The 23,225-nt window shown below is 37.6% G+C and overlaps 2 protein-coding genes across 2 annotated transcripts in view; one reads left to right on the top strand and one right to left on the bottom strand.

Moving 5' to 3' along the window:
- Nucleotides 1-4,027: 4,027 nt before the first annotated feature.
- Nucleotides 4,028-19,143, bottom strand: LOC139964908 (uncharacterized). Its single transcript, XM_071966964.1, has 7 exons — nucleotides 19,109-19,143; nucleotides 12,579-12,735; nucleotides 7,745-7,972; nucleotides 6,780-6,918; nucleotides 6,064-6,383; nucleotides 5,455-5,805; nucleotides 4,028-4,877 (listed from the first exon to the last, which is right to left on the bottom strand). Exons 1-7 carry the CDS (start codon nucleotides 19,141-19,143, stop codon nucleotides 4,698-4,700), a joined length of 1,410 nt encoding a protein of 469 aa, XP_071823065.1. The 3' UTR covers nucleotides 4,028-4,697.
- The window catches only part of LOC139964460 (uncharacterized), a 123,095-nt gene continuing 118,710 nt past the window's right edge, over nucleotides 18,841-23,225 (top strand). Inside the window, exons 1-2 of the mRNA XM_071966044.1 lie at nucleotides 18,841-19,144; nucleotides 21,640-21,718. Coding sequence (XP_071822145.1) covers nucleotides 21,699-21,718 — 20 coding nt within the window. The 5' untranslated portion in view covers nucleotides 18,841-19,144; nucleotides 21,640-21,698. The remainder of the gene's footprint in view (nucleotides 19,145-21,639; nucleotides 21,719-23,225) is intronic.

Genomic DNA, 23,225 nt, shown 5'->3' with positions numbered 1-23,225 from the left:
AAACTCGTCAAAACCGGTTCCAAAAGGGTACCATTGGTTACTGAATTCCCCCCTGGTCTCCCCATTACTGGCTAATATCATTCAGAAGAATTTTTATCTACTTCAAAGCACCGAAACGCCTGATATCAGTTTTCTCAGAACTACCTGTCATCTCATTTGAAAGACCCAGCAACCTACGGGATATTTTAGTTCGGGCATCCTATCAGGATGACAACTCATTAGGGGAAAGCAAAACATAAACTACAGGATCATCGCCCTGTACACAAAATTGCCAAACGTGCTTACATGTCTATTCGACTGGGGACTTTCAGAGCAACCAAACCAAACGCACGTTCCAAATTCGGCATAAAATAAACTGCCTATCCAAAAATGTCATTTACCTCATCTACTGCAAGATTTGCAAGTTACAATACGTTGGAGAGTCAGAAAAACACTCTAAGAAAGAGAGGCGATCAAAACAAAAAAGAACAACCAACCTGTTGCAAATCACTTCAATCTCCAAAATCATTCAATTGAGAATTTGCGTGTTATTGCCATTGACCAAAACGATTCTTGGACAAATAAATCTAGAAAAGGGAAAGAAAATATCTGGGAACTAAACCTCAAGACAACGACAACATTCGGTTTAAACATAAGAAACGATTTGCCTTCCTAGATAAACCAAAACAATTCCTTTGAAATTACGACGGAATCGGATTAAAATAATCCGACACTGATTAAAATAATCCGATTTTCCAAAACTTCTGCTAAATCCAGCAGAAACCAGTAAGTCGCATTGACTTCACTGCCATGCCGACACTCTTCTCTATAAAATAGTTTCAATTCCTGCCACTCCTTGTCAACAAATATTTCCTCTCCTGGGAAAGATGGGGTAATGTACATAATGCTAAAAAAAACTGCCCAGATAACTCTTTAAAACTAACTCAACATCTCTTTTACGAGACACTCGGAACAGGTTTTTTTCCAAAGCCATTGAATCATGCGCTTACAATATTGTTACAAAACCCGAACAAACCAAGAAAACTGCAGACCTATAAGCCTACTTTCAGCAATAGATAAAATATTCGAGAAAAAATGATGGATAACAGAATAAGAACCCGCCTAGAAAGCAATAATCTCTTAAATTACTGCCAATCCGATTTCAGAACAAATAAATCTACATTAAACCATGCATTGCTAGATTAACTGAAGGAATCAAAATAGGATTTAAAAAGTAAACTAAACACATGCAGCGGCAGTCTTCCTTGATGCACAAAAGGCATTCGATTAAAACCTGGCATGATGGTCTAAAGTACAAATTATTAAAATTTAACCTTAAATACAATTCAATCCATTCCGATCCTTTCATTCTAGAAGCTGGCACTCCCCAAGGCTCAATACTAAGTCCTCTATACTCTTTGTATGTAAACGACCTACCCACTAATAAAGTCAGTACTACCAAAATTAGCCAATTCGCCGACGATATAGCCACGTGGAACACTTGTAAAACAGTCACAAATGCATTCAATTATCCACAAAACTCAATTTATATAATAGAAAAATAGTGTTACCAATGGCGAATAAAAATAAACCCAATTAAGAGTAAATTCAAAATTTTAAAATATCCGTTTAGTAAAAACGATATAAAAACCAAGAAAATCAACCTCTTTAATCATACAATAACAAATAGCAAAGTAGCTTTTTTTTACTAGACGTAACAACAGAACTAACATATAAAACTCATATAAATAAAGTTGCGGGGATAGCGTGAAGAACTCTTAAGACTCTAAGAATAACTCTCCTCAAAATCAACCACGCCAAAATCAAATCTATTCTTTTGTATGGTAGTTTCGCCTTTATAAGCTTTCCGAATTTAACAAAAAAAAATACGTAGAATACAAAATTCTGCCTACCGTATCTGCCCCAAAACCCAAGGTTTACTTCCAATAAACAACTTAACGAAATTGGCAAAATATCCAGCATTAATATTACTATCAAAAACTTTGACACCAAATTTCTCAAAAATAACTTAAAACATGACCCTCTAATACAAAATCTACTCCTTGATTATATAATCTCTACTACCCATTCTAAGCTTAAGTCAAACAGATTTAAAGTACCCAGGATATCCTTAAGCACAGCCACCGGGAGGGTTCTGAATGTTCCTTCTCTTGAAATTACTCCAGCCAGTATATAAGACAGTACATATAATGAGTATATATATATATATATATATATATATATATATATATACACATATATAAATATATATAGGCTATATATAGCCTATATATATAGCTTATATATATAGCCTATATATATATAGCCTATATATATATATATATATATATATTTATACATATATATATATATAGGCTATATATAGCCTATATATATAGCTTATATATAGCCTATATATATAGACTATTTATATCGCCTATATATATAGCCTATAGATATTGCCTATATAAATAGCCTATATATAGCCTATATATAGCCTTTATATATAGCCTATATATATCGCCTATTTATATCGCCTATATATAGCTTATATTTAGCCTTAATATATAGCCTATATAAATAGCCTATATATACCATATATATATATATATATATATATATATATATATATATATATATATATATATATATATTTATAGATATATATATAGGCTATATAAAGGCTACTTATATAGGCTATACATATAGGCTATATAAAGGCTATTTATATAGGCTATATATATAGGCTATACATATAGGCTATATAAAGGCTATTTATATAGGCTATTTATATAGGCTATATATAGGCTATACATATAGGCTATTTAAAGGCTATTTTTATAGGCTATATATATAGGCTATACATACAGGCTATATAAAGGCTATTTATATAGGCTATATATATAGGCTATATAAAGGCTATTTATATAGGCTATTTATATAGACTATATATAGGCTATATATAGGCTATATATAGGCTATATATATATATATATATATATATATATAATATATATATATATATATATATATATATATATATATATATATATATATATATATATATATATATATATATATATATATATATGTATATATAGGTTCCCTTACTGGGGTGAATGAAACCCCAGTGGGTGCGTGAGTCCATCCCAGGGAGATGTTTCTGAAAGTCAAAACTAGAGTACTTTTTGTTGAATTAAAATATACAAAAGTCGTACCTATCGACACATTCCTTTCGCTTTCCATAAGCATATTTGCCATAGTAGTACCGTACTGTGAATGTGATAAATAACTGAACTATGAAATAGACACAGACCGCATGACTTTGGTGGAGTTGGTGTACGCATGGCAGTACGTCGTGAAGATACATTCCGTAACTAAAACGTGCCTTGCACTTACAAAAACGTTATCGTTACACTGTAAAGATGACATATGTTTTGTCTCTGGTAGGGGAGGGGACCCAGCGAAAGAGGTCATTGAAATAATGCCGGTAGTATGGACGCAGAGGATCCGTGACGTCACAGCCATGTCCGTATAATACTTGACGTTTTGAGGGTCTGTGGTATACAGTTTTCAACTTGTAAATCAAATCAAATTTTACTGTTTTTTCTAGGTTAGCTATGGTTAATATGAGAACCACTGAACTGTTCTTTTAAATTGAAGTAAGATGTGCCACTTCCCTTCCAAGTCCGTGCCCCCCCCCCCGCCCCGTCCCCCAAAATACCCTTCTTCAAGATGGAATCCTCCTCTGTCGTCACTGTTGCTTGCTTATTTTGTACGGCCTCCTACTCCGGGAGGCTTACCGCTGTTCGTTTTGTCTCGCTACATCTCTCAATGCTCTTTGTGGACAGCAGCAGAGGGGTAGGGGAGGGGAGGGGAGCAGGTGGTATGCTTGTCATTAATATTAATTAGTAGGTAGATGAAACATTTGTACCAATGAAATACTGCACTGTAATAATTAGATAAATCTAAGGGAGGGTGGATTATGAATTTTAATTAAATTACAAAGATTGCAATGATAAAATATTTACAAATTTGCATTCATGATTCTGTTTATTTACAATTTTGAATATTTTCATCTTTATAGCAGCTCGTATTTTTAATTTTAAATGTTTGCTTTGATATTTCTTAATCTTTTAACCCTAATTGACCCTCTACATCCAGACCGGGAAGTTTCGACAAGACCACTCTCCTCTTAAATACCTGGACCTACACTAGTCACGTGACCCAACAGTTTCCAAGACAAGCAAACATGTAAACAAACAAATACTTAATCAACTAATATATGTAAATACTTCTTTCTACTTATAATAATAGTCTACGTAAAGTATATTGTGTGAAAGTGTGTACAACAGATTAGTGTATTAAAAAAAAATATGTTTTTTAGGGAAAAAAGGTTAATACTAATTCTGGAAAAAAAGGTAAAAAAATGCCTCTGTACTCTTACTTAAAAAAATTACAAAAAGGTGTTACATACTTTGGTGTTCGCCATGTTACTTAATAATACTATACCTTATATATAACTATACCTGATACTACTTAATACTCACAAACAAACAATAATACACACAAAGACGAAAACCACAGACAAACCATTGTCTAAAGAACAATACACAAAAACTGCTGAGTACATGACGTCATCTAGGTCCACTAATATTCCTACAATCTGGGTCTCGTCTACACTTCCGGTCTTTCAAATAGAGGGTCAAAGAAAAATATTAATATTTATAAAAGGAAGAGGGACCCTCATTTTCGGGACCACACTTCGTGGAAGGTGTGCGTGGCCACCGAGCTGCTCTTGGTCGTTCAAGCTTTTCTTGTGAAGGTTTACTGGCTGCTTCTGTAGTTGTGGGAGGCTCTAAGACTTGTGGAGTTACTTTTCTAATTGCCGCCGTTTTCTGCGTTAGAGAAGAAATATTACAAGTAGTTTAACCAGAAATAAAATCAAAACTCATTCAACTTTCAACTTTTGATAAATTTGTTAGTCAAACTCGTGTCAATTATTTTCTAATGAATCGAGATGTGTATAAATTAATGAAATAAACTTGAATTTATCGTTCAACGTGGAATACAATTTCATAGAGAGGAAAGGAGTGGGTGAGCGGGGTATGAAACTATGCAACAAAAACAACTAAATTAGCAAATAAAGATATGTTTCAAGTATCTACAGCATTTAAAAAAAAATTATTACTTTGATCGTTTAAGGGCGTACATTATATTCTACGATTCCAATTGTCAGTCTTCAGTAATTTCTTTAACAGGAAATCGATCGGGATAGTGAGGGTTGGAGGAGGGGAGACAAAACTCGACATTTCAGACTGGAAACTATGGCATGATCGCTTCTAGCCGACAGTTTCATTAACTTTACGAATATTGCTGCCTATTTTCAAAGAAAAGAGGAATGAATCCTCTCCAGGTCCTCAGCCTATCCCTATACAGCTGCTACCCTCTAACTTTAAATCCTATTTATCTTACCGGACGAGCAGATGCGGCTCTACTGATGGACGATCTGATAGTCTCGTCGATCTTGGAAAACTCTCCCTGATCATCTGGCATCGACAGGTTCCATCTCTTGAAGATTGCATTGATGGTTGCCTCCAACTCCTCCGTCGAGTTGGCGTATTTCGGCTCCTCTCCGTCCTCCAACTCCTCTTCGGACATCTCAGCGGTTTCGTCGATGTCGATTACCTCCTCCTGCCACTCTTCATTGTCCGTTTCCTCATCCTCTTGAAAGATTTCACGACAAACATCCTTCATCTCCTGGAACCGACTCTTTCTTCCAGAAAGTGGGGTCAGGGCAGGTGTAGAAGCCACAGGTGTTATGCTCTGTGAGATAAAGATAAATCAAAATTGTCCGATAGAATGGTTTTGAAAGACTGAAGAAATTATTGGGGGGTGTGGGGGGGGGGACAGAACTCGCGCAAATGGCGTCAGCAGTGATTTAGCCTCGTTCCTACAACAATTGAACCCATAGTCCCCTGGTTGTGAAGCCAAGATGAAAACATAAGTTCCCTTTTTTAATTTACGGGAATATCTGTATCAAGCAATATGAAACACGGTATATGATTGCGCGGTAAGATCTACCTGGATATTGAGGATGCCCTCCAAGTCCATCTCCTCCCCAGCCTCGTTGTCTTTCCTCTTCTCCAGTTTGGATGGCAACATCCTCTCGACTTGTGTCTTTATCTGATCAAGCAGGTGTTCAGCCTCTTCTTCACCGACGGCATTCCCACTCAAAGTCATGATGTCTCGGAGAAGTTGGATGTTATCTCTGTGATGATTGCAAGAAGTTCTGGCCAATCCTCGGGAGTTGGTGACGCATGCGCAGTCTTGATCTACCGGAGTTTCAGTGTGACCGCGGCGGATAATGCGGGTAGCACATTGGGCATTGCCAGTTTCAGGTGCTACGACGAACAAAGAAAAGTAAATTAGAATTGAAATTATTATCTGGACAACATAAATCGATTTTCATGAGGATGAAGCTCATTAACCATTCTTTCATGCGAAACGTTTTTTATTTAAGGAGATTCACTACAAAAAGGTTGTAACGTAAGATTGATTAAAATTTGTCTTGTTTGTGCCTACTTCAAGATGAATTAAATAGCAAATTATCCAATCAGTATTAGTTACTGTTTGCCTTTGAGCCTCAAAATAAATTACGCCACATTTTAAGCGAACATGAATCTTATCTTCTGTATTTTTAATGGACAAATGAAGATTCTCAATTAAATTGAATATATTTCACTAAAATGAGACCACAGATGATGGAAGTTCAAATGGAAAGAAAATATATTTCTTACCAGATGTATTAGCACGCCATTCCTCTCCTAGGTGGTCCGAGAGGTTGGTAGACCATGAGGAGGTACTAGATGGGCTTCGGCACCCAGTCTCTGATGCTTTGAAGGGCTGAACACCGGTCAGGCACACAGTGGTTTTGCACTGTAAAAATAGAAACAGAACCATTTTATCGATCTATAACACCTCCCCCTTTCAAAGATGGAAAATAGTAGCTGAAAACAACATTTATCCTGCCAGGAACTTTATTAACATTCTCCCCCCCCCCCCACCCACCCCTCGGTCCAGTCCACTTTGCGTCCCCCGGTGAACAGTAACACAAAATAAATCATTTTTATTTAGTAGCAAAGCTAGGGTGAAAGTTCCCATTATTTCCAATATTTACCCACTTGCATGTTTCTCCCAAACGTACTGGGGAATCTGTTGGCAGGGGGATGCAGACGGTGTGGAAGGGGGTAGTCAGACGGTAGCAGACGAATAGGGGCAATAAATTATGAACGATACACTGCAGCACACGATTATTATCTTATCAGGACCTTTTTTATTTAACATACTAACTGTGGACCTTGCGCCACCCCCCCCCAACCTACTGTGCGACCCCAGTAAAAAAGATATGTTTACAATACAGAAATAATTTGTCATGATATCATATTTTTACACAATATGTTTGTGGAAATTTTTTCTGTTTGTGGAATATTTTTGACTTTCACGCTCATATAAACATCGTCATATTGTTCCCAAATCATCTATCCATTGATTAATATTAACAACGTGGCTTTGTCTGGGATAAATAGTACTAGTGCAAAACAGATGTATCCCCCTACCACCCTTCCACCTCAGTTCAGGGTTTAACTTATATTAATTGAATATCAAACGTATACGTTATTACTGATGAAAGATTGAGTTCCATGCCGCTTTGTGATTACAGCTGATCTATTTACAGCTAATATATTCTGATGGTTTTACTCACCAGTGCTCGGCGTTTTCGGCCAATCCACCGTTTAAAGTTGGCATATCGTCCGCTTGGGGCGGTTGGAGTCACTGATGCTAAGTGGACTTTCGAAGAAACACACCCATTTTGATGAATATCCTTTAGCTTTAGAAACACAGCGATGAACGGAGTCAAGCGACAGCACAGAAATGTGTTAACAATGTTTCTTGACCTCCAGCGGACTAGTCCATTATTATGACGTTGGCGCTTATTTGAATAGATGCGTGAATCACGCGTACGCGCGCATATTTACAAGAGAACTTCACCGTGTGGGTGCGTGTATTTGTGCGTATACGGCCATGTATATATGCATATTCATAAAAATTATAACCTTAGTAACGGTAACGGAGATATAGTACTACTCCACACGCAGACAGTGTTGGTCAATGATTCTTAATACACAGTCACATACCGTTATCTAACGGAGTGACAAAGCGGGTAGTGACGTCACAACTAGGATACATGCATCTCTATGCATCAGTATCGTAGCCTATAGCCAGTGTACTCTCAATAACGATAACATATCATATTGTATGTGTATCAGTGTTCGTATACACTATGTTTGAATAGCTTTACATGCGGACACCCAACCACTAGGCTATGGACGCTGATTGCATGTCCAGAGGTTCGAAACCGGTAAGGAAGGTCGTAATTCCACTGTAGGCGTTTGTCACCTGTAACGAACAATACTCGTTCTGTTTTGGTGACATATTTGCCTTACTCGAGAGATCAAACGACAAAGGCAAATGAATATATATATATAATTGAATTCGTAGTGAGTTGGAAAATCCAGAACAGTGAAAAAAAGTTCCATACATATATATATATACTACTTTATACTGAACAATACCGAACAATAAAAAAAAACTGCTGAGTACATGATGTCATAAAAATAATAATTATAATAATAATAACGCCATCTATGTCCTCTAGTATTACTACAATCCAAGGTCTCGTCTACACTTCCGGTCTTTCAAATAGAGGGTCAAAGAAAATAATTAAAATGTATTAAAAGAAGAGAGACACTCATTTTCAAAGAACTCAAGACTGAAATTCTGTCTGAAGTCACCCCGTGAAAATTTTATACCAAGTTGGCTTTCTTTAATAGCGTCATCACTCATCATTAGCGGAGCCTTTTGACAAAGTTAGTTTTCTTGAATAGCGTCATCACTTACATTTTGGGGTCGTATCTCTCTCTCTCTCTCTCTCTCTCTCTCTCTCTCTTGGCGCTAAAGGCGCTCTAACACACTTAGAGCAGTGTTCATCCGCTCGAAAGGTTAATCATTGTCAGAGAAAAGAGGTAAAAGTACCTATGGTAAAGCTTGCTTAAGCATGTTATCAGTAGCATGTTATCAGTTACTGTTTGTTTAAGCATGTTATCAGTTACTGTCATCGTTTGTTCTGCCTTTATATGAAAGAGCATAATTTAAAGTACAGATGGTGGGAAAATAGGGAGGATCGAAGGTGATATAAATCATTGTATAAAATCTTTGGTTAAATGAAATTACTCCGAGCGAGCAGATTGAAGGGTGGGGGTTCAGTATACTAAACTTGCTTCTCTTCTAGCTCAAAATCTAAACCAGGCGCGTATCCAGGATTTTCTAACCCGGGGGGCGCGAATTACTATCTAAGCGGAGCGCCACCATCGCTTGGCGCGGAGCGTACAAGAAAATTTCTGGTTTTGATACCCCCCAGATCACCGGAAATGGCACTTCTCGGGCTTGAAAATGAGCAACCAGATGTACACTTTTGCCTGAGAACCGCAGTATTTCCCAAAAGTTTTTTTTCCATCCATAACCTTTTTGAAGATTGTCACCAGTTACACATCATGTTCGACCTCATTGCATGTCCTATGGATCATTGCTTTTGTAGGTGATTCTACGTCACGGCCCACAATATCCGAAAGCCCGACTTTTCAAGGTTTTAAGCCCATTATTTGTTGAGAATTTGAAAATTCACATTTCTCGTGAATAAAATCACTTCAGAACATACCCATAATGTTGCACAAAATTCAATCTATGGACAACCAATATAGAAAAAACCCCTTCAACCCCTAACAGACAGGTCAAAATTGCACGAGTAGAGGAAAGTATGATGAAGAATGTTGGTGAGGAAATTTTCGAAAATTCAGACACAGTTAATTTATTGGTGTAAAAATATTAAAACCTCTTATTATGGCTATTATCAAACTGCGTTGAAGGATATGAAAAATACCAGATATTTCCGATATCAGGTATATCGAAACCAAACACTACACACATAGGCGTAGGTCCCGTAGGAGGCGGGGGCTGCAGCCCCCCCCCCCCCCCACCCCAACCAAATTTTCCCCATCTTTTTCTGGCACCTACTGAAAGAAAAATAAATAGCAATGAATAGCTTAAAAATTATCTCCTTGGTAATTAAAATGAAGTTCTAAGCTTGGCCGATATTACTACTGTAAAAGAGAGTTTTGACATAAATGGATCTGTATGCTTTTTCTCCATCTACATAACACATTTGGTTGTTTACATTAGCATCCGGCGGTATACTGTGCAACTTTCACGGACCGTACGGTAAACGATGGCATGCGATGTAATGACCGATGCTTGCTTATATGATATTTGCATCGATATGTTGAACGCGCGCGAAGCGCGCGAATAATTTTGGCTTTTTTTTCGGGCAAGTCATTACAGCCCCCAAATCCAATTGGGCTCCTACGCCTTTGACTACACACATAGACAGTTTTAGGGGCTGTTCATCCTGGAACATGCATTTCAATGCTCACTGATATGATGTTATATCTGCTCTTTGCTTTACAAATTCGAAAAGGAGTGTAGCGAGTAATTGCCAAGGGAGGAGCGAAGCCTGTAGGCAAACTATCTAAGCGAAGCGCCACCATGAGTTGGCGCGAAGCGTACAATAAAATTTTTGGCCGAAAATGCCTCCCAGATCGCTGGAAATGACACTTCCCAGGCCTTGGTAAGTTGCATCTAAGCATTGTCTATTTTGAATTACTAGCGATGTCATAAAGAAAATTTGCTCGGGGGGTTGGGCGGCCGCCCCTTCCCGAAATGCGTCATGTTCCCCGACGACTCGGTCGAGTTCAAGACCAGCCACAGTTGGTTCCATATAGCACAATTGTACAATTGTTTAAGGCGTCCATACACACACACACGCGTTATGATAGACCATATATAGTATTTATATAGATACATTAGTGAGAGAGGAAAAATGGAAACGTCAAAAATGGAGTTGTCGGTGTAAGGGGTAGGGTGAGGCGCACACCCCCTCCGTAATCCTTGATCTGTCACTGGCTACCCTGTGTATATAGTAGGGATCAGCGCTTTAACTATGACTGTTCCTCTTTCTCTTCCCGAGGTCTTGGCTATCTTCTACTCCCCCCCCCCCCCTTTTCTCCTTTTTCTCTTTTTTTTCTTTTTCTTTTCCCTTCCTTCCTCTCCTCCTTTTCTTTTTTCCCCCCTCCTTTTCCCTTTTTTCTTCTCTTTTTTTTCTCTCCTCTTTTCCTTACCCCCCAACGCCCCCCCCCCCCTGGATACGCGCCTGTAAACGATCATGATATGGAAGTTTGCAAGTGCCATGATAGGCCAAGATCTCAGGTAAGACATTCAAGAAGTGGAAATTTGACAAAGATCCTTCTAGGCTTGGAACTTTTACATCACGAGTACAAAATCCCTATTGTATTAATCTGTAAGTGAAACATCTAGCCTACACGTCTCTATTTTCACCCACACGGTAAAAATATTTATTCACTTTATCTCATGAACAGATCTTTCAGAGAGTTTGCAACGCATGGCGGAATGTGTTGTTGATGGGGAAGTTCTCTACTGAACTGAAGTTACACCGTATTGTTCTAATTGTTTAGTCGCAACTGATAGTTTAAGTTAATTAACAAAACAGGAATTCTGCATGTGCTATGGCAAAATATGAGTAGATTGAAGCATATTATGGGACTTATTGATAATCAAAAAATAAAATTAATAAAACAAATTGATTTAAATGAAGGTTTGTCCTTCAATGTGATAGGCCTACATTCCTTTTTATAGAAAAGTTTTTCCACCATTCCTGACCGGTTCCTTTTGGAAGTATGTATGTATTTGTATGTATTTTAGATCCTCCTGCAAGCAGGAACTCGCAAAGGAGCCACCATTGGCTTATCAAAGCCGCAAGCTGACTAAAGTCAGTCTCTTACATTCATATATAACGTCCATGATTATGAATTGTCAACAACTCTGTAACCAGACGACATACATTAATCTTGGAGTGACTCGAACTCGGGACTTATGATTGAAAGGCACCGGCGTTCACCACTGTGCCAACTTTTCTTACAGAACTTGTGAAGTCTTAGCCAAATAATCCATGGCCTTACAAGAGGTCTTGAAGCAGAAATGGGGAGCATTGAATCAGCAAGAATTGGTAATGCCCCTTTCACACTTTCCCAGATCGATTGGAACGATCCGTAGCGCAAGGCCATCAGGCAGCCTCCGTGACCGGAAAGGCGATGCTGCTAATCCAGAACGGGTTGTTACGGGTCATATGAGTCCAGTATGGGTTACTACGGCGTTGTTACGGGTTGATATAAGAATTGTTACGGATAGCTTCCGGGTCTACTCATTATATGCAAGGATGACTTACGGATAGCTATACGGTTCTCTTAATTACGGTTTGATGTCAGTGGTTCCACTATCGCTTTCTACGGGCAGTTACGTATTCCTACGGGTTATTACGGTTTGGTACGGTAATATCAAGAGGACCTTCCACCCGATACAGCCATTCATTCCACACCATACTTCATACATGAAGGACCTCTGGAAACCTCTCCAGAAGTAGATGCAGATCTGGATCCAGGCCTTGATTCAACGTTGCATCCAGCCTCTGATGACTCTGTAGCGGCTGATACTTGGCTCTTTCTCACCCTCGTGGTGCCATGTTCTTTGATGGTATGATGAACTGCTGTGACGTAGAGATGTGCTCTGATCAATGGAGAAAGGCAGAATGATTGGATAGTTGGACAAACCGCACTACTTGACACATGAATCGGGTGCCTCGATTCGTACCAACCCGTACCAATCCGTATCAACCCGTCACAACACGTTTCGAGCCATAGCAAGTTGTATCAAGCCGTAGTGCGTACATACCAATACTTCACGCGATCTTTTTCTATATGTACCAATACGTACCAACCCGTAGTGGGCCTGTCACCGATCACGTGATCATGTCTTACTAGGAGTGCGCTAGGGTCCACTAGGGGTTGCGACATATCGTCTACGGGTTGCTACGGTACTGGTTCACTCAGGGTCCTGTTCGTGCTTTTAATCCGTGGTTGGACTCGATTTCTTTTTTAAACATGTTCAAACTTTTCCGGATCGGAAGGCCACTATGGATCGGTACGGACTGCCATAGATAGGTACGGAACATCCCGGATCATGCCGGGTCAGACTATGGATCATGCCGGATGTACATGTAGCCTCGATCCGGCAAGACCCGACGCGTGATCCGGGAAAGTGTGAAAGGTGTCTACGTATTATTACGTATAGTAAGTGAAATAGGACTATAGAACAGTAGACCTATTTATTATTAGCCATCATACCATCTTTAGAAAAGAAGTGTGTATTTATAAAGTTAGGAAAATATTGTGACTAGACCATTAATGTGTTGAATTTATGATAAAATATTTCAATGTTGAAGGTATTACAATGTGACAACATAATCTAGAGCTTTACAGAAGTAGATCAATGAATTAAATAAAATTCATGTTCAAAAAATGTTACATGTAGTGTGATGTGATCATGAGTACATTCAACTATGTAAAATCAGTTGGTTATATCAACTGAAGGCAAGTGAATATACATTCAAGTTCGTGTGTATGTTAACCTATGCAGTCAGGTTTGCGTGGGTGCGTGTGTTTGTGTGTTTGTTTGTAACATCCTAGACTGTAAACACAATATCTCAAGATCGGTAACATCTGCAGTTAACATATTCATCATGTGGCTTCCCCACAATCAGGAAAACGACCCTATAGGTTTGGGTGGAGGTCAAATGTCAGTTGGGGAAAATGTGAAGATCTCTACAAATCTCCAGAATCTGAACATCAAAGGAGCTCATATATGCATTGTAGGATAGCTTTATGTAGTGTAGAGTTTTTGCACAATTTGGTGTACCTCAAGAGTATATTTCAGACTCACCAGGGGGCAAAACGTCAAATCTTTGCATGTAGCTTTCCTACAATGAATTCAAGAACCTTATTGTTTGTGGTGGAGGTCAAAGGTCATTTGGGGTCATCAAAGGTCACAATCTGTAAAGCCCAATAAACACAAGCCTTGTAAACCCAAGATAACCCAAGAAAAGTTACATCACATAGCTTATATTTGACATATGTCTTCTTATAGTGAGCACAAGAACTCTATAATTTTGGGTGGAGGTCGAAGGTCATTTTGAGTCACCAAAGGTCCAAATGTCAAGATATCGAATGTCCTCATCTTGAAAACTTTCCTGTGAAAAAGATAATATATGCAAGGTAGATATATTCATGGTAGTAAACTTGCTGCACAATTTTATATAGGTGAAAGCTCATATACGTTTGCAGAAGTCTAACCCTAAAAATGTCTAAAGGTGGGGTATGGGGTATGGGGTATGGGGTGTGGGAATGATTGTACAAAATATGTAGTCTTCCTCGTTAATCTATTCCTGGTTTTGGTGGATCTTCGTTCTCACCTGAGATCATTGAAGCAATACACTGCTACTAATTTACTCCTAAAGTTTCTCCTTTCCCGACTGTGTATTGATGAGTGTTTATGAAGATGGAAACAATAATTGTAGGTATGTGTCAATGTTCACCTGGGTTTAATCATCAAGCTGATATGAAACTTTAAATGTTGCACTATTCCTCTGGTAGTCATGTGATCATTATCTAATACAAAAAAAAAATCTGGGTATCTGTTGTATATCTGAAACAAATTTATGGCAACTAAACTAAGGTCATTTGGGAGTCGATTATAGATATACTAGTGAAGGCTAGATCACTTTAATATGTCAATAAGGAGATGTTTAAAAAGTAAGCATAACAACCATGGAGGGTCTTTGATGTGCTCTATGGTAACACTTCTCTAACTTATATAGTATTCATAGTATAGATGTATCTCTTCTACAACTAGTTTCATCATTGGACAGCTGTAAAAATCCTGAAAAAAATAGCAAACCCAGAATATTAGCCAAGTGATGCACGTATCAATGTTTATTGCAATTTGTCAATTGGAAAGTTGCTTGTTCCTATAAAAAGATTGAACTGTAGATGAAGCACATTCAGTCTATTGGGACTGTGTATGTACAGTGTACATTGACGTAAGTAGCAGACGACAGGATTCACTGTTCCTTAGCAACACAAGTCTAATTGCCTTACATGCACTCACAAGCACAGATCAAGCAATTTCTTACACAGAGAAAATTAAATTTCAACATCGTCATCATCCATTTAAGTGCAGTAAATACATGTTAAAGGTACGTTCTGTTGGATAACAAAAGTCTACAGTGTCGAACTGACAAAGTGTTACAAATGACATACATGTTAAGAAGCGGTGGGGGCACATCACAAGACCATGATAGTGGTTGGGGTAAACAAGCAAATAACATAAAGCATAACAACACTTGCAATGTCTTTCTTGTAAACTATTGTAGAAAATAAAGCCTTAGCTAATTCCTGTTTATCATGTTTTTACTTCTTTTTTCATCAAGTGAGGTAGATCACACCCTCCTAAAATCTGAAGAGTATATTTAAGATTTTGAAATCCTTTTGTGTTAAATATTATCTTAAAAGGTGGCACTTAAAGTTGCTATAGTAACACTGATGCTTGTTGTGTAGATGAGCAGTTACATTTACAGTACTTCTAAAAGGAATTTCTTTATTTGTATTCCACATAATCGTCTCCCGCTATTGAATTGATTTGAAAGAAATGTATTTTGTTGTTATAGATTAATGCGATATAAAGCGATCTAAAACTCAAATGATAAAGAGGAAAATGTGATCTCATCGATTATTTTTTATAATCAGTTTTATCAATTGGTTCTACCACCGGCAGAACTAATATGCTACGCCGGTTTTCTCTGATATAGACACCAGGAATCGCTCTGATTAACTTCATGAAAACACGAAATATCCATCAACATGTAGGATGTCACTAAGCTACAAAAGGGTTTGCGTGTATATCCTTATTGCGTGTGGGGGGGGGGGCGGGATCATTTAAAAATGGGACTTTCCCGATACTATCTCCACGGCCTAGCCAAATTCAGGCTAACGTATAAACTGTAAAACGTCAGAGCTGGAAGCCATTCTCGACATGGTTACTATTTAATATATTGATTAGGAAATCTGTTTCATGATATATAGATTTTAACTGAGTATACATTGGTAAACATGGACATATATCGATAACATTTATCTTCAGATATTTCCTGTGATTTGATACAGACGGCCTGCCATAGTTTACCAGTGAAATAATGTCTGACCAAACAAACTATGTTTGACAACTTGTTCGGCAATGCCATCATAGGAAATGAAAGAATGCTTCAAATTACACGATGGTCATCCTGAAACTTTGGCAATGCTGTATGTGAAACAACAAGAACAGTATAAGCTTTAGTCTCATTCCATTCTGAATTATCACTTTTGAGGTACGTTGTTAATATTAACCTTAATTGGTGTAGATCCTGGGGGACGTATCCCCCAACACTTGAATAGGGGTGATGGCCCATGTAATCATCCACCCCCCCCCCCCACACCCTCAATGTTATGGATATGCGTGTGCCAGAAAGTTTATTTTTCTCCACATGAAAGAAGTGATGATTAATTAAAAAATTGTTCATTTAAAATGTGTTTTAATATTTGAAACAAGGTTACAAGATCAGGGGAATGGGAATGTATCCACCAACATTTGACTGAGGGGGTTGGGGAGGGGGTGAACCATGTAATCATCCCCCTCATGTTTTAGATAGCCCCTTACAAATTTGATATTGTTGGATGGTTAAAACACGTAAATGCTGTAATCTACGTGACTACGTAGCTATGACTGTGCCTTGAGCTAGGTAGACTGGTACTTTGGTTGTCCTTGGGGAAACTTTATTTGGTAGGCTATTAACGGAAAGCCTATCTCCACTGCTTAAGGAGCTCCACTCAAAGGAACGATAAACAATTCTTTTTATTTCAAGATGATTTATTCTCTCTATCTCATAATTAATCAATTAATCAATAATAATACCTACTTCAAGATAATCATTGGAAACAATCAATGTGATAAGATATATGGCCATAACAGACACCTTTGGTCTCTCATTGAGACATTGACTGAAGAGGCTAACTTCGTGTTGAGTTGTTACAAAGTTGCATATTTTCATTTTCACATCTCAAATATTAAAATTTTGTGTGGTATTTGTGAGCAAAAAGAGCAAAAAACCATCTCCAAGTTTCACCTTTTTACATAATTCAGTATCTCGGTTGTCTTACATTTCTGAAGGGGGAGGTGTAAACATAAATCTACGTCACTGTTAAACTTTATCCAGATGTTTCTATTTGTACACGCGCAGCGTGGGAAGGGCCTTGCTATAGATACAGCATGAGGAAACTTCGTTGTGAACTTTCCTTAAACGGTGCCAAAGTGTATAGGGTATTGTGTTTAATATGCTGCTTTGGAACAGCAGTTTGGAGTCATGAACTTGTAGTCTTATAGGCTAAGTATCATCAGCATTACCCAAACTACTCAAATATTTACTTTCCATATTTAAGTGAGAACAATGGCGATCTTTGAACACAAATACAGTTTTATTTGAATACGAAATCATAATTTGTAGGCTCTCCCCGACAAAGTCACAACAGCTATATGTTGTTAGACAAGTTGTTACCGAAAATTGGATGGAAATTACCAGAATTGATGAGGAACCACCCCCCCCCCCTCCTCTCCTCCGTTCTCTTCCACATCTCCCTCCTTCTTCTTGTGTAAGCTCGAAACAATATCCTCATAAAATATTACAAAAAAAACGTTTTTATAATTCTTTTAAATGAAGAAGACATGGTTATCACATTTATTATCATTATTGGTGACGCACATGGACTGTTGGACTTGAAGAAGTGTTTGATTAAGCAACCAGCTCGAGCTAAAACAATACCTCGTTAGTGTATGGCGAGTTCAAAGGGCAAGATAACGCCAGTGTTGTCTAGGAACTTTTGAAATTTAGCATTAAAGCAGTACAATATCTATATATTTATATATTTGAGGTTTCTCTTAAAAAACGGTATAATCTAATCAGGGTTTACCATGTAACATTTATTTAGAGGGCGAAATTGTTTCCCAGTGGGAATGGACGTTAAGGATGATTCATATCAGAACGAAGCTCATACAGGAAGCTCAGCATCATTTGCCTGCATGTGCACTGACACACACGATGAACCAATTTTTGAACATATTTTCATCTACTCTTTTTACTCCTGTCTGAGATCCCTCAATCTCAATTCCTCCCCCACCTATCCAAAATGCAAAAAATACTCTCATGTGAAAAGCTCTCCTTATGTTTTCAGGTTTCTATTTTGAATGATAACGGAAATTCGTAGAGAATTCTCCAATCGTCCACTATCAGATAAGACTATGGGACCGTTTACCACACAAGTCGTCCGTAACTATATGAAAGATGCTATAACGTTATTCACCTTTTCCAGACTTATGTTGGACTGGTTAGAGAGACAAATATGGTGGCACAGTTACAATGAAGTTAAATGGGGAAGATTATCTCGATGGTCTGTAGACTTTACAGGCAAATCACCTGTATTAATGTTAGGTCAACCTTCCTTCCCCTCCCCTCCTCTCCATCCGGTTTTGGAAATTCGCTGTATTTAGTAAAGTACATCATAGGCTACCATTCAATATAACACTGAAATAGATTCAGTAAAACAAAAAGATAAATCTCACTGAACTGCTTTAAGTTCGATATTGACTCACACATCAGGGGTTTTGGTTTATATCTAAGAGGTCAAGGGTTAGTGGGCGTAGCTTGTTTTATTCATTTGCTAGATACCAATTCATATCAAGCCTGTCTTACTATAGCATTCAACCCTCCATTACCTCTTTCGTGCTCCACTCTTCAGCGTTTATTATCTAATATTCAGTTGAGAATTTGTCTCATCCACTGATCGAAGTCATAGTATTTAGTTGTCTTTTAGATTATCTCAAAGGGCTCTCTGTTTGAAATTTGTGTTATCACTTCACGCTTCGTAGACGTGACAGCGACTCAGCATAAAACACGTATCGAATTATATTAAGAACAAGTTTATATTCAAGACCTTTCGAAGAATATTAGCTGTACCTCATCTGCACCTGTCCAACACAGACGTCTGTCATTGTAAGTAAAGTAAATCATTTATGAATTTTTGGTTTCGATGATAATCGTAACCTATGCACCCATGCAGGCGGAGAGTGTGTGTACGTTCGATGTTTATATGTGTGTGTGACGCCTCGCTTGTAAACACGATATCTCAAGAAGAGAAGCTTGGACCAATCTAGTATTTAGTGTATACTAGTACCATATTAAGTAGAAGAACACAACTGTTTTGTAGGGAGGTCAAAGGTTATTTTAGGTCACCAGGGGCCAAATAGTGAAAACTTGTAAACACGATATCTCAAGTAGGTAAACATGGACAATCTCATATTTCGTGAGTAGGAGGACCACATTTAGGAGCCACAGCCTATAGTTCTATTTGGAGATCAATGGTCATTTGGGGTCACCAGGGGTCAAAGTGAGTAAACCTTGTAAACACGATATCTCAAGAAGAAAATCTCGGATCAATCTCGCATATCGTGTGAAGAAGTACCACATTGAGTTTAAGATCCCTATTGTTTTTGGTGGGGGTCCAAGTCCATTTGGAGTCACTGGAGGTCAAATTGTGAAAACCTTGTAACACGTATGAAGGTTGGACGAATCTCATATTTAGTATGTAGTTGGTACACGTTCAGTACAAGATTTTGTTGAGGTCAAAAGTCAGTTGGAGTAACCAGACGCCAAATTGTTGAAACATTGTTTTATAAGCTACCATATCTCCCACATTTATACCAGCCAATCAGATAACATGTGCGTTACGCCTCATACGAAGGAAGCCTATTGGCGATTTGAAATGAGCTTATGGGCATCCGTAGAATCTAAAACTGAAAATACGAACAAACTTGCATTGGCTTCAACGTGCCGCTCGTAAGCCTTATTTTGCTTGCGGAAAGGTGTACTTTGTAGTACAGCAGTTCTATTGGACGTTTTCCGTCATATATATTTTAGGTTGGATGTAGTTTCGTTGTGACTTGGCAGCGTTTATGAAACTTAACAGAAGTTAGATTTTGGGCCAATCTCAATGCGAAATAATTGTGTAAAACGGTCTTAGTTTGGCAATGAGTTCACGAGCCTTTTGTCTGCATCGGCTGTTGATCTCAATTTGTGTAGTATCTTCCACCAGTTTCAGCATAGCTAGGCCTTAAAAGTAACATTCAACTTTCATGACGTTTATGATTATGGGACAACTTGAACAAACCTGGCTGGGCCTGTGAGCAATTTTATGTTGTCTAGGCCAGCAACGGTTGGGAAGAATAGGATTCGCTAACACAACAATGTGAATAATACCAGTCAGAATACTAATACACCTTAAGATGGCAAAACATCTTATTAAGGCCTTTTCCCACTGGCTATCAGTTATAATATTCAAAGTATCGAACAATTTAAGGTGTTTTGAGACAAGCTTGCTGTTGTTGCTGCTAGGAATTTTGGAAGATAGATGCTCTTACAACCTCAGATTTTCATTGTTTCAAGTTAAATTTCATACTGCAAAGAAACATGACTTTCCAATGCGCAATTACGTAGCACCATGTATCTACCTAACTGACTAGCCTTTGTTCATGGAAAGTATTGATTTTGCAGATCTGTTCTTTGGAGAATTGAACAACAATCATAGGCCTACTGAAATTTGGCGAGTAGATCTTTAGCGGTTGCCAAATAGCGAGTACTGAAAACCTTCAAAACATGATTTCTCATGGTAGAAATCATGGATACTTTTCATACATGGTACATGAATTTGCCATATTGAGTACAAGAATCCTATTGCTTGAGAGGTCAAATCTCCTATAGGTCACCAGAGGTCAAACTCTGAAAAACCTTTTACATGATATCTAACGATGAAATCGTGGATTCCTCTAATACTTGGTGTGTTGATCCATTATAACATTGAGTACAATACCCCTATTGTTTTTGGTGGAGGTGTGTATAGCCACGTACAGTAGACCGACCTGAGTTTATTACTTCCATAGTGGTATTGTAACAGCTAGTTCTGATTATATATACTAACAAGCAGAAGTCTAGTGCATTGAAGTCATCGAAACCTCAATGCATTTTGCATTGGTTATTAACATCACCCCAGTGTAGGTAAGCATAGCTACATTGTATAACATGCCTGTACGTGTAATTTTGAATAAAAATATAATTTCTTAAAATAAAATGTCCACTTTTGACCATCGTTTACATGAATTAATCAGTTTCTCGAATTTTCACATTTTTTCTCACGATTTCGTTTTTTTTTTCTCGCAATTCACAATGAAATAAATATAAAACTTTGATGTTAAATTCCTGATTGATCGTAGAAAGTGTAATTTTAGAATCGGGAATGACCATAACCATAATTTCATTATTCATATTAAATTCAAGGTTGCTCGTTAAACATTAAATAAAAGCCACAGCATTCACCCTAAAGAAGTTTTCTTTCCGTTCCGATGAACTCTGTATTTATTGCGATATTCCTCGATAAGAATATTCTTTGGAAAGTCATATGTGTTTCTTACTTTTTGTTCAAATTTTATGCGCAGATCGGGACTCCCGCTGCTTTAATATAATTCTCGTAGAACTAATCAAACACATATAAAAAATGGCCAGCACAAAAACCTCGTAAGTATTATTTTTTATTCAAGATTTGAATGTATTTATAATGACATATATAAGAAAAGTATGATTTCTTTACTTTACATTCATCTATGCACAAGAAATGTTATAAACTGACAATTTTTCATGAACATATAAAAGACATTCTCATAAATAACTCTTGAAATATGGGAAACAGTTCAGTATCGAATAGGGGGTGGGGCACAAAATTCCTAAGGGTAGTAGGACATCACGGTGTCGATTCTTTGGGGAAGTAAAGCACAAAGCCATCTCAAATCGCCGATAAAATGGATCCTCTCTGCATTCTGTGCCACGAATTCCATTATTTTAATACGACAACGATACAGCACCTATTGATTGATTACTTTAATGTATTAGCAAAAGGACACTTCCTGTTTACATTTTTCCTAAATGTCTCAAAAAAGGACTTATTTTAAATACCACCTGAAATTCTATTTGAAGTCACCCCGTGAAAACTATAGACCAAGTTGGCTTTCTCTAATAGCGCCATTAACCATCATTAGCGGAGCCTTTTGACAAAGTTAGCTTTTTGGTATAGCGCCATCATTTACAACTTGTGACCGTGTGTCTCTTTCTCTCAGTTTTTGGCGCTAAATGCGAATGAATTAAAATGTACTGCATGCATATGGTCAACACACAGGAATAGTTGAATCAGAACGTTACACCAGTAGCCTACATGCGTATGATAAACGATGAATATTGAAGATAAATAAATCGTGTTCAAGCAAACAAAATATAGCCAATGCAGTTTCATCAATTTGACTGAAACTGCCTATTAACAAGGCCTATAGTCGGTGTTGTTTTATATATGGAAGATAAATTTTGTGAAAGGAATATTACATAAACACACAGTAATTAATTCAAAATGTTTATCTATTAATAGGATACTTTAATAGGAAAGTATTTTATTCGGTCGATATTCCCATTTCTAGCACTTTTTACTCCACGTAAAAAAAACCTCCTACGTATTTTCTTCACGTTTATGCGGGAGATGGTTGCGGAAATGCTACATTTGCTAGAAGTTTTCGAAAAGTACTTTCCTGCAGGTCTTTACTCTCCAAATTGTTCTCAAACATTTTTAAGGAATACACAAGATGACTGAATGTCCCAGTGAGGAACAATTTTTCGAAGGTTGTAATAAAATCAGTTTAAAAAATTTGACCAAAGGTGACCATATTTGAATATCTAGCATATTTGTGGCCAATACAGCTAACTTTAAGTCACGGATCTACAGGCCAGTATCCTTATTATTATATTAGGCCTTGTACGTCTCATTTCTTGTATCTACGAGATTACCATGTCGATTAATTTCCTCTGGACATTTAGTGCTATTGTGGGTCACGACTTTGTAGTTTCATGCATAAATCAACAGCTTTTAAAGAATTTAGTGCCGTTTGTAAGACCTAAGCTGTATAGCTACTTCGCAGGCTGAGAGCTGTTCATCAACATTTCCTTCGATCTAAAAATCAACTGTAAATTTTCTTCGTTACCA

The sequence above is a fragment of the Apostichopus japonicus genome, chromosome 23, assembly GCF_037975245.1.
Source record: "Apostichopus japonicus isolate 1M-3 chromosome 23, ASM3797524v1, whole genome shotgun sequence".
Classification (NCBI taxonomy): domain Eukaryota; kingdom Metazoa; phylum Echinodermata; class Holothuroidea; order Aspidochirotida; family Stichopodidae; genus Apostichopus; species Apostichopus japonicus.
Note: the sequence above shows the minus strand (reverse complement) of the source record. Positions and strands in the feature narration are given on the sequence as shown.